Here is an 11,587-nt window from a genome sequence, read left to right on the forward strand (position 1 = left end):
TCAAACTCAAAATCGAGTTATTCAAAGTGCGTTTCGAAGCTAAAAGATAGATCTTCAAACTCCATAATACATCTCAACCTAGAAATTCCAAGATACCATCCAAAAATTCGTTGCAAGTCTGCTAGTTTCCCAAGCTTGAAAATTGGTAGCTTCAGTGAATGGAATTTAATAAATTTCACCCCATTCATGCATGTATTATTCCTCCTTTCCTCGAAAATATTTGTCCTCGAATCTTATCTTTGATCAAATCTTGGTTTGATTTACTTGTCCTTTAACATTGTTGTTGGGCCTTGAGGTAGTGTGAGCCCATCACATCCATGGGTCTGAAATTGGGCCTTGAGACTCGGATCATTCCTCCCTTCCTCAAGAAAATTCATCATTGACTCTTTAGCTGCCCAAAAAAAAGATTATAATAAATAAAAACAAAATGAAAAAAAATACTTACCTAAGTCTTTTTGTGCACCAAAACTATTTCTAGGATCAAATATATGATTTTGATCTCCCAAATCAGCATGGATCAAGTACTTCTCCTTAAAATAAAGAGAAACATGACAATTTTTTTGACTAAATTTATAAATTATACCCATTTTTTAAAAAGTTACTTGATTAGGCCCTTTTTTAAAGAAAAAATGATGGGACTAGGCCAAAATAATGAAAACGCTTCCAATTAAAAGCGTTTTCTTTGTGTTCTCGTTTTTTTAGGGTTACATTTTTATTTTTCTAAGTAGGGTTAGGATTAAGGTTTTGTGGTTTTTAGGGTTTAAGGTTTTTAGTTTTTATATTTTTTAAGTTTATTATATATTTTTTAGTTTTTTATAATTTTTTGAGATGTAAAGTTAATAATCATTTAATTCGATATTTACAAGCTTTGTATTTACACAAATCGTATATTAGAATTATTCAAACTGTAAAATTCAATTTGATTCATAATCAAAACTCGAACTACTCGATTTGATTAAATCTTAGTTTGTAATTTTTTCAATGTTTTTGAATGCAACGAGTTTTGATCAATTTATTTTACGAGAGGTTGAGGTCGATCAGATTTATTATGATTTTACAATTTTTAACTACTGATCTATTTGTTAATTTTTCATTCATACTCAAATTTTGTTGTAATTTGTAAACACACGATTTTATTATACTATACAAATCAATAAAATATACAACATTATTCAATTGCTCCCTTGCAGACTTGATTTAATAATATGAAATGACAACAACAACCAATTTTGATGCAAAAACGATATTTATTTAAAAATATAAGGATGTACAACATTGATACAATAAAAATATTTTATATTTATTTAAAAATTTACATGAGAAGTGCACAAAAAAATAAATCAATCCAATTCCGAGTCAGAATGTGTGCCACATCGGGGTGGTCAATAGTTACGAGTCAAATTCCTTCTTGGTTCAACCTCTAGTACAGGTTATAGTCTCGACCTATCATCTTCTTTGCCTTCATTCGTAGTTGATTGTGATTGGTTGCTCCTCGGTTGTCATCGTGTATCCTCCGTTCTAGGAATAGGTGGTTGCGAAGATGGTCCACCTTACTGGAACAATGATCTCAGAGGTGTTTGCGACACCATCAACGTAGGGGTATAACTATATTGTGTCCCATACACCGATGACATAATAATCGGACTTCTAGTTGGTGCCCCAAACATAGAAGGCTTATACTTCTTCGTTGGCATCGTCGTTGCCTGAAACGTCGATGGCATCAGCGTGTAATATGCCGAGGATGTAGGTCTAAAAAAAAACTTGTCATTGAAGTAGAAGAAGAAAAATGTGGTGCAATATGTAGTGCTTGTGTAAAAATGACGAGGTTAGTATAACACCAAAATAAGTCAAGTCATACTAACCGGGGGGTGGTTCGGTCATTGGTGTCGATTCTTGCGTATGTGTAAATGATAGACCCGCCTCGATAGCTCCGCCAGACCTTAGATGCATAAGCGCCTATTGTGGCCTCCTCGTATATGGTTGCCTACCCCTCACCTCTTCTGCTAGCAGATATGGCTTGCCATGGACCTTAAACCATGGCATGTACTCCGAATGGTAGGCTAACTCCGAAGCAACAATGGCCTTACGAGTAGGTAAAAAACCATACCTATTATTCCAAATGTTGATATATTGCACACGGAATGTAGGCCAATGCTCATCTGTTCACCCCCACAAGTCAATATGATGCAGATCTTTGATGTCTTAGGGTGCCTGTGGAATCAATTGCCTAAACCCGAATTGCCACAACACTCTATCCGTCTCGTGCATCTCCACAGTAGCGTACACTAAAAATTTAAGTTATATATTCTACTAATTTTTAAATCAACTATGTTAGTATTATATAATTCAAAATTTAAAAAAATACATATCTCTGCTTCTGAATGTTGGTCTAACAGAAGTCGTATATCTCGAAAATCATTTGGTAGTCCCACACAGGTCGGCCCATGGTTACACCTATTGAAATAATATGTTAACACAATAATTTAAATTTTAAATAATTTTATTATGGAAAATATATTATCTAATGAATTTTGTCTTGTTATGAGTGGGGATGTATAATGGTAGTCTGCTCGATGACATAAAAATGGCAGCCGATACCTCGTCCATGATTGCAGTAATACCATGCAGCCACCAATTTTAATTTTTTATGGTTTTGTCTCTCGACACATCTCCCAATACAACATCATTAACATGGCTGGCTCGAACTAAGTTCACCCACTTCTCTAAAGTTGACAAGTTTTAGAAGCCACCTTAAATGGACAAGATTTCGTGACTTATCGAGCATTAGGAGACCCCCGGTAATCATAAGGATGTACGCTCAAGTGTGTTGTTCTCTTCGGACTTTAGTTGAATCCTCATCGAGCCTACCGAAATTTCTTCTTAACCAATTCATATCTATCTGGGATCCATAAATCATTTTCGAAACCGTCCCCAAAAGTTGTTCGCATACGTCTCTTCGATCGGCTACGTAAATTGACCCACCCACTACCGGCCCATCCTCATGTAACCTAAGCTATAATTGCATATCCTCTAGAGTGATAGTACACTCACCGTATGGAAGATGAAATGTGTGCATCTCGAGTCTCCACCTTTCCACCAACGTGCTTACAAGGGTGGGATCCCATTTACACCCCCTACCCATAAGGGCCACGTGTAAAAATCTTGTAACGCCCCAAACCTGACTCAATTCACCAGGTCCAAATTCGGTTGTCACCACACAAAAATCAATCATTAACAAAAACACTTTACAATTACCTATCTCTTTAAACATGTTCTGTGGGATTTTATTTAAATACTTATTACAAAAAAAATGAAGTATTTAAAATATATTTGATTATATCATTCTTGATACATATCTTTACAAGTTAGGAGTTCATTTAAAACATATTCTAAAGGTGTATTCCTAGACTACCCCACAACTCCATTGTATGAATAATAGTCATCCTCGCCACCAACTTGGCATACTCTTAATGTTATCCCTCCAGGAAAAGTCTCATCATAGTTACCTAAAAATCAATAACAAATCTTATAAGTACAGGGTACTTAGTGAGCTCATTATAACAGTACCTTGATGGATACTTTTCAATCTGTTGTGAACCACTGGGTGCCAATTAATTCTGCATCATTTATTTTGACAGATGCCACCACAGTTTACCATACTCTTAAACAGCGACTATCCTAGTCTTGCCATACTCCATCTTCCTTATCTAACTAACTGAGGAATCCTTCCAAACGTTTCATAAATCTATTGTCCCATAATAATTTCTAAATAGTACATACCCTCAGAAACCACTTCTAATAATCCTTGTCTTAACTCATACTTTTATCCCAAACAGTTGTTCACTAACATTTATCACGTGTGGATACATATATTTTTGGAAAATACTTACACAAAATATAATACCATCAATTCATACGTAGACGTACCCTGATTTGGTACCACATATATCCGTGCGAATAAATCACTATATAGACCACTCTGACGTATTCCAGATCGTGATATATCAGAATCTCATAATTCAAGATAACATTAAATTTGATTCAGAATAATTCTAGAAGAAGATACAATACCCCTCACTTTCTATATCTACAAATCATCATAATAGATACCCTTCTTGACATATAGATACACATCTCTTTTTCATGAAAACCCTTAAGACTTAGTCACTAATATCCCAAAACATATTAATACCTCATCTTAGTTTTACTTATTATAGAACTAAAATAATTTACTCATATCCTACAATCATGACAGACATTCAGATTCAACTCTTACCAAACATTCTTGACAGTTCATGCCATAAAAGCCTAACAGAACACGTCATACAAGGAATCATTCAGAGTCTCATTTTTATTGTTTCGACGGACTTCACAGAACACATCAGAGGCAAACAAACGATATACCATACACGCCATAAGTCCTTATTATAGAATATGTCACAAAGGCAAACCATAGTGTGTACACCACAAAGGCTATATATATATACAGAGTATGCCACAAAGGCGATTCATTCAAAGTACGCCACAGAGGTTGTCAGAATGCCACATAGGCATCCCAAAGTTGCAGTGTTTGTGATATGGATTTGCCTAAACTCACATTGAGTGAGGTTTTCCCATCATCACCTTAGGATACGTAGAGAACCCCATTATATAAAATGTCATTCAACAGTTCTTTTTCAGAATATGTCATGGCCATGGAATTTTTCCTTTAGAATTTCATATGAAAGTTCATGTTTACATTCCCGACGGACTTCCTTATTTACCACTACAGTGACTCGACTCACTTTACCACTTCTACGAACTAGACATATCCCAAACCCAAGATTTCATAATTTTTTAACACTCTTCATACATTCCAAAGAAATTAATTTCAAGCAAACTAACTTATCTCTTAATCTAATCATATCTTTATTCCTAAAGCTGTATAAGTAACATATTTATACTATACTATCCATGATTTCCAGTTTCCAGTTTGATCACTTTTATATAAATATACTTCAGTCCGAATAGTATACATGCTAGAGTCAAAGTAAAGACTCATTTGATTCTCACTAACGACAGTTCAAAAGTCCAGATTCGGATATCCATCTCGAGCCAACAGCAACCACTGCTTTCAGAACATAAGAACATCATTAAGACTCATTCGTATACTATTTACCATCAATTCAAACACTGACAACTCCCATGCAAGACCTTATACGTACATCTTACTATTCATACACCTTTTACAAACTTACTCTTTCAGAATTTAACATGCAGAATACTAATACTTACCTTTGAATGGAATAACCATTGATCATAACATAACTATAGCTTCTAGATTATCGATAAAGAGATACATCCAAACTTAAGAAATGTATCAGTAAATACCACTTAAGAAAGAGGAAGGAAGAACCTTTTCAGAACTTATTTCTCACATATAAATATGACTCAACTTGCATAGTAAAATTTGAGAAGTGTCATAAGTTTCAGAGCTTCCCTTCCTAATAGCCTACAGTTTTCGAAAGATATATTAATAAATGCATTACAATCACAATTATCCAGTTTGGCTATTTAGTTGATTTCTAACCATGTTACTTAAAATCTAACTAGCATAATATTCCATACAAACCAAGCGTACTATACTTTTGGCAAATACTTCTTCTATACTTAACGTTAATTTCTTAACACAAACTTCTCCTTAATACATGACAGAATATCAGAAAATCAAAGTCTTACTTACTCTCTTAATCACTTAACACAAACTTCTCCTTAATATATGACAGAATATCATAAAATCAAATTCTTACTTACTCTTGTGGCGGTTACTATATGCCAAAACAATCTTTTGGGCGGATAACACTACGCTAGACAAACTATTTACTACTATACGCCGAAACTTTGGACCCGCCAGATCTGGGGTGTTACAACTCGGCATCTCTCAATAGGGTTCGATTAAGGGTGATGGAGGAGCGGATTGATTATGAATATACGTCTGATAACATTAAGAACGGAAGTGGACAAAAAAACTTTAAAGAACAAAGTGAAAAAAATGGTATACTTGGAGAACTAAAGTATACATTAAACCATAAATCAATAACATATTAATGAAATTCCCTTGAAAAAGAAAACATATTAACCAAATCCCATATTAGCTATTTTATTTCTAAAAGGATACCTACTTTAGAGCAGGCAGGGAGATGACATAGGATTTTCTAATAAATTATTGGGTTAAGAAATATTTGTTTTAGATAGTTTGTTGGATTATTATTGGTTTATAACAACAGATAACAGAAGATAAATTAATGTATGAAAGTAATTTATTTGACTTTTAAAGAAATAGGAAAAACTGTTTTCCTTTTTTTCCTTTTTTTTTTTCTAATTAAGAGTAGGGAAGTTATGTTAGGGATTAAATTTTCGGTTAAGTTGTGGATTAAATTTTATATTTAAATTCGTTTAGTTTTTTTTTTTATATATAATAACATGGGAGATGAGCTGAAGAGAAATTAGTGAGTTTTTTTTTTCCCCCTTTGTGGCGTCAGATTCTGGAAAGTTGGCGGCGGCACTGGAACCACATATAAAAGTAAGTCTTTTTTAATTTCTGATTTTGTCTTCTTCTTTTGTTTTGCTTGATTTAAAAAAGAAATGAAAGGGAAATAAAATTCGTTTGTAATTATTGCGAATCTATTTTCAATTTAGTAAGCAGTAATTGAATTAAATAATTTTTATATTTAAAATAAATTTATTATAGTAATTTTAAGATGCATGATACTAAATTATTTTTATTTATATTGTAAATAAGGAGGCTCACTACATGCGATGGGATTTTTATACTGTTAGCCTTACAATACCTGAACTTTCGTTGATTATTACTTCTAATCATAGTAGGGAAGAGATAGGACAGTAGAATCGAGTGTATGAGATGAGCTTAGTGGCTCGAATTTTAGTGTTCTTCTCTTTGATTGTTTTTTTTTTTTGCTTTAATATATTGCTTGGTATGTTTTACCTTAAAATTAAATAAAATTGAAATATTTGAACTGTAGGGTTCAGTTTTTGTTGCATGTTTAATGCAGTACTTTGGGTTTACGTGCAACATATTTAGGTTTTTGTGGGAAAGAAAGATGGGATCGTTGCAAGAGCCATGGGTATTGGATAATGTAGATTCGAAGGGTTTGGTCCGCCATGGCAAGACTTCAATTAACATGTCGTCGTCGTTGTTGCGGACAAAGTCGGACCTGCCGCTTGGTTCCAGGGTCCGATGCCCAATGCTTAGGCACTTCCTCGCCAATCTTCATGAGGTCGTTTTAGGCACTAAACTCTCTGTTATCTTTCCTGTTGTTCCACTCGCCTTTGTTGCTCACTTCTATGGGTTTGGAAGAGTAAGTTCATATTTTTCTTTTCTTTGATTTTCTCTTCGTTTTCTTTGTTAATATTTATGATTATTTTCCTCTTAACAGCCTTGGGTTTTTGCATTAAGTTTACTTGGAGTTTCAGCATTGGCTGAACGAATCAGCTTCCTCACCGAGTAAGCCAGATGTGCTTCATCCTTATCATATATATATATATATGATTTTGAAAAACAAATTAATGTTCTGCATATTGCAGGCAAATTGCTTATTACATTGGCCCAACAGGTAACGAATAAGACTATATTTGTTTAGTTTCGTATCTTCCATGTATTAATGTGTTTTGATATTACAGTGGGAGGGTTGGTGAATGCAACCTGTGGCAATGCTACTGAGCTGATCATAGCAATTTTTGCACTAAGGCAAAACAAAATAGATATGGTAAAGTATTCCCTGCTGGGTTCAGTCCTATCAAATATGCTTTTGGTTCTTGGGACCTCTCTCTTTTGTGGCGGTATTGCTTACCTCAGAAAGGGACAAAAATTCAACAGAGTAAGCTACATCCAATATCATACATAGAGAAATCTTCACTTCGTTTAAAAATTTACCAGCAATCTAATTTGGTTGTCGGATTTGACAGAGACAAGCCGAAGTGAACTGTATCTTACTGCTGCTTGCATTACTGTGCCATTCGCTGCCATTGTTGTTCCGAATGAGTGGGGCATCCGCCGCTGACACAGCCGACCCAATAATGCAGTTGTCGAGAGCCAGCAGCGTTGTTATGTTGATTGCTTACATTACATACCTGGTCTTCCAACTATTCACACACAGTCAATTCTTTGAAGCTCAAGAGGTAGTTCAATCAATGTTTCATAGGTTTTAAAATGGAAAGCTGAAAGCTAAGCTGATAAGTCCATTGAACAGGAACCAAAAGATGAAGAAGATGGAGCATTAGAACAAGGAGGAGGAGAAGGAGAGGAGGAAGAAGAAGAAGCAGTTATTGGATTTTGGAGCGCATTTGTATGGCTAGTTGTACTCACTGCTCTCGTCTCTCTGCTATCTCAATATCTTGTAGAAACAATTGAGGTCATTATAGTTCTAACAATAGTTTCTCTTACAAATCAACCCTTTGTATGCAATATCCAAAAGATAAAAGAGGGTTCCATCAACTGTTTTTTTTCCAAATTCTCTTTGATCAAAGTCTGGTATTGACTAATTTCAGGATGCCTCGTATTCATGGGGAATCTCTGTTAGCTTTAACAGTACGATTTTGCTACCCATTGTTGGAAATGCAGCAGAACATGCAGGAGCCATCATTTTTGCTTTTAAAGACAAGCTGGTAAGTCTTAATAATTCTTTCCCATTAGTTTTTAGGCTGTTATCGATGTAAACCAAACAATATGTTGACAGAGATATTTGGGAAATGCAGGATATTTCTCTAGGTGTTGCATTAGGATCTGCAACTCAGATTTCCATGTTTGCAGTACCACTCTGCGTGATTGCAGCTTGGATTATGGGTATTGACATGGATCTTAACTTCAATCTCCTTGAAACTGGCTGTCTCGCCCTATCAATTATTGCTGTTGCCTTCACTTTACAAGTAATTATTAACACCATCTTCATTTCAATCATTAAAAGAGAATCATTTATAATAATAATAATAATAATAATATATACATATATTGGGTTCATTATTTGACCAAGTTTGAGCTAAAATCTTGTAGGATGGTAATTCTCACTACCTCAAAGGACTGATTCTTATACTGCTCTACAGTGTTATTGGAGCTTGCTTTTTTGTATCCAAAACACCTCTAAGTAAGAATAAATCCCCATATCTATACGTATATTCATCACTTTAAAACTTTCTTTTTAACTATTTATTATTGGGTTTTTCCCATGTTTCATCTCACAGCAACTTGACATCACAAAACCAGCAACTAATATACCCATTAATCCAATATTCAGAGCTTGAGAAAGTAAGTAAATTTAATAGATAGCTTTTTCTTTTCACAAATTGATTCAAATATTATGGAACTAAAGGTTAATGAATACAGGGTTTGCTGAAATATTATGAAATATTGGGTGAAAGTTTCAATATGGATGTCATCATATACATTCGTTATTCTTTATATTATGATCTGAGCCTGCCGGGAAGGTGACATTTCAGAGTTAAAATGGATTATGTATATGTTGTATAAAGGTTTAGATCGGCATACCATTGAAAAGCTTGATGAATGCAAGCTACAGTTCGTATACACCACACTCTTCTGTTTCTCTTTGTAATGTTGCAGTTATCAAAATAAAAGAAATCGTTTTTATTTGGTTTAAAATCAATGCTAGAGTCTCAAGTGTCCAATTTTGAGTGATACAAATAGAGCATAATAAAATTACAAACCCAAACTGATTTTTTTTCTATTTTAGAACTTGAGTTTGGTCTTCATGTTCGATTTGATATCTAGACTAAACAATCCAATGAATTTTTAACACATGTACTCTAATAAAAAGAATTTAAGTAAAAATTCAAATATCAAAATAAACATTAAAATCAAATTAAGATATTAAATTAGACAAAAACAAACCTTTAAATTCAAAATTAACCATTAAAGCAAAATTCTAATATTAAACAATATATTAACCCTATACTAAAAATCAATACATGGATAACATTCCTGCAATTAACATGAATGGTAACTTATTTAGCTTTATCTTAGAATTTTGTTTCATTCCCAACTTGTTTATCAAATGCTCATGTTGTTGAATAGCAAGTGATCCTTCTGTTAACACATCCACAAGCTGCCTTTTTGTCAAGATATGCAGGTTTGAAGCAATCCCTGTTGGATTTTTTCTCTTACAAAATGGCAATCAATCTCTATGCTTTGTTCTTTCATGAAACATTAGATTATACGCCATTTGAATCGCAGCTTTATTATCGCAAAATAATATGGCTGGTTCTTTGTTCTTAAAGCCAAGTTCATCCAACAACCCACTTAACCAAACAATTTCCGCAGTTGTTGATGCCATTCTTCTATATTCTGCCTCGGTTGATGATCTGGAGAGTGTATTCTATTTTTTCGATTCCTATGAGATTAATGAGTCTCCTATTTTTACACAATATCCCGTTACTGACTTTCTTGATATAGGACAAGATGCCCAATCAGAGTCACAATATGCTATCAATCGGAAAGACCCTTTTGCTGGAAAAAACAAGCCCCGTCTCGTAATGTGATTTTTTCGACTGTTGCATGAACTGACTTAGATGTTGTACTGAAAAAGCTATATCAGGCCTCGTATGAGTCAAATATAACAATCTCCCAATGATTCGTTGGTTCAACTGTGTGTCTGATAAAACTTCATCAACTTGGTTGGCTTGAACCGCTTCATCGTATTCTACAGAGGTCAACTTTAAATTTTGCTCTAAAGGAGTAGCAGTCTGAAATTAACTTTAAGATTATACTTTCATTGACTCAGTACATTCCCTGCCTTGGATCGAAAAACTTCAATACCCAGTAAATACTTGAGATCCCCTAAATCTTTCATTTTGAAACTCTAATGTAGCACTTGTTTCAGCTCAAAAATAAGTTTCACTACACCAAAACAGGCTTTTAGCGACACTTTTAGTGGCGTTTTGTGGAAAAACGCCAGTAAAAATCGGGAATTAGCGGCGTTTGTTATAAAGCGCCACAAAAAATAGGCCTTTAGCGGTGCTTACAAAAAAACGCCGCTAATAATATGCATTAGCGGCGCTTATGATAAAACGCCACAAAAACTCCAAACCCAACGGCGTCGTTTGGTGACCTTCAGAGGGCCTTACTGGCGTTTTTAAACAAACGCCGCTAATGTTATGGTTTTTAGTGGCGTTTGTTTCTGAGCGCCGCTAACTTTAGGGCTTTTAGCGGCGTTTTTGATAATGCGCCGCTATAGTTAAGGTTTTTAGTGGCGTTTGTTTGTAAAGCGCCGCTAATGTTGGAGTTTTAACGGCGTTTTGATGGAAACGCCGCAAAATACATTTTATCTTAATTGGTTTAATATTATTTAGATTAATTAAATAAAATTCAACTTAATTCTAGAATATGTAAAATATTCGATGGATAATATTATTTAATTTAAATTCAAGGTTGGAATAGTAATACTTTAATAATTCATGACAAACATTTAATTAAATACTAAAATAAATTTGTGAATTTTAATTGAAATCATTCAAATTAAAATATATGGATATATCTAACTCGCTATCATTCCTTTTGTTATCACTTCAATATTAA

General features: G+C 34.0%; 1 protein-coding gene across 1 annotated transcript; it reads left to right on the forward strand.

Moving 5' to 3' along the window:
- Nucleotides 1-6,507: 6,507 nt before the first annotated feature.
- On the forward strand, nucleotides 6,508-9,619 carry LOC105778753 (vacuolar cation/proton exchanger 3). Its single transcript, XM_012602516.2, has 12 exons — nucleotides 6,508-6,562; nucleotides 7,082-7,358; nucleotides 7,437-7,504; nucleotides 7,585-7,613; nucleotides 7,681-7,877; nucleotides 7,966-8,178; nucleotides 8,250-8,411; nucleotides 8,548-8,664; nucleotides 8,755-8,925; nucleotides 9,050-9,140; nucleotides 9,238-9,301; nucleotides 9,380-9,619. The coding sequence occupies exons 2-11, from the start codon at nucleotides 7,101-7,103 to the stop codon at nucleotides 9,243-9,245; spliced, it is 1,314 nt and encodes a 437-aa protein (XP_012457970.1). The 5' UTR covers nucleotides 6,508-6,562; nucleotides 7,082-7,100; the 3' UTR covers nucleotides 9,246-9,301; nucleotides 9,380-9,619.
- Nucleotides 9,620-11,587: the final 1,968 nt, after the last annotated feature.

Source organism: Gossypium raimondii, chromosome 4 (assembly GCF_025698545.1).
Source record: "Gossypium raimondii isolate GPD5lz chromosome 4, ASM2569854v1, whole genome shotgun sequence".
NCBI lineage: Eukaryota > Viridiplantae > Streptophyta > Magnoliopsida > Malvales > Malvaceae > Gossypium > Gossypium raimondii.

Bases quoted from the DNA above. Each gene is read 5' to 3' on its own strand.
- LOC105778753 (XM_012602516.2), top strand. From the start codon at position 7,101: ATGGGATCGTTGCAAGAGCCATGGGTATTGGATAATGTAGATTCGAAG. The intron at 7,614-7,680 runs GTAACGAATAAG...TTGATATTACAG, and splicing joins TTATTACATTGGCCCAACAG to TGGGAGGGTTGGTGAATGCA. The intron at 8,412-8,547 runs GTCATTATAGTT...GACTAATTTCAG, and splicing joins ATCTTGTAGAAACAATTGAG to GATGCCTCGTATTCATGGGG.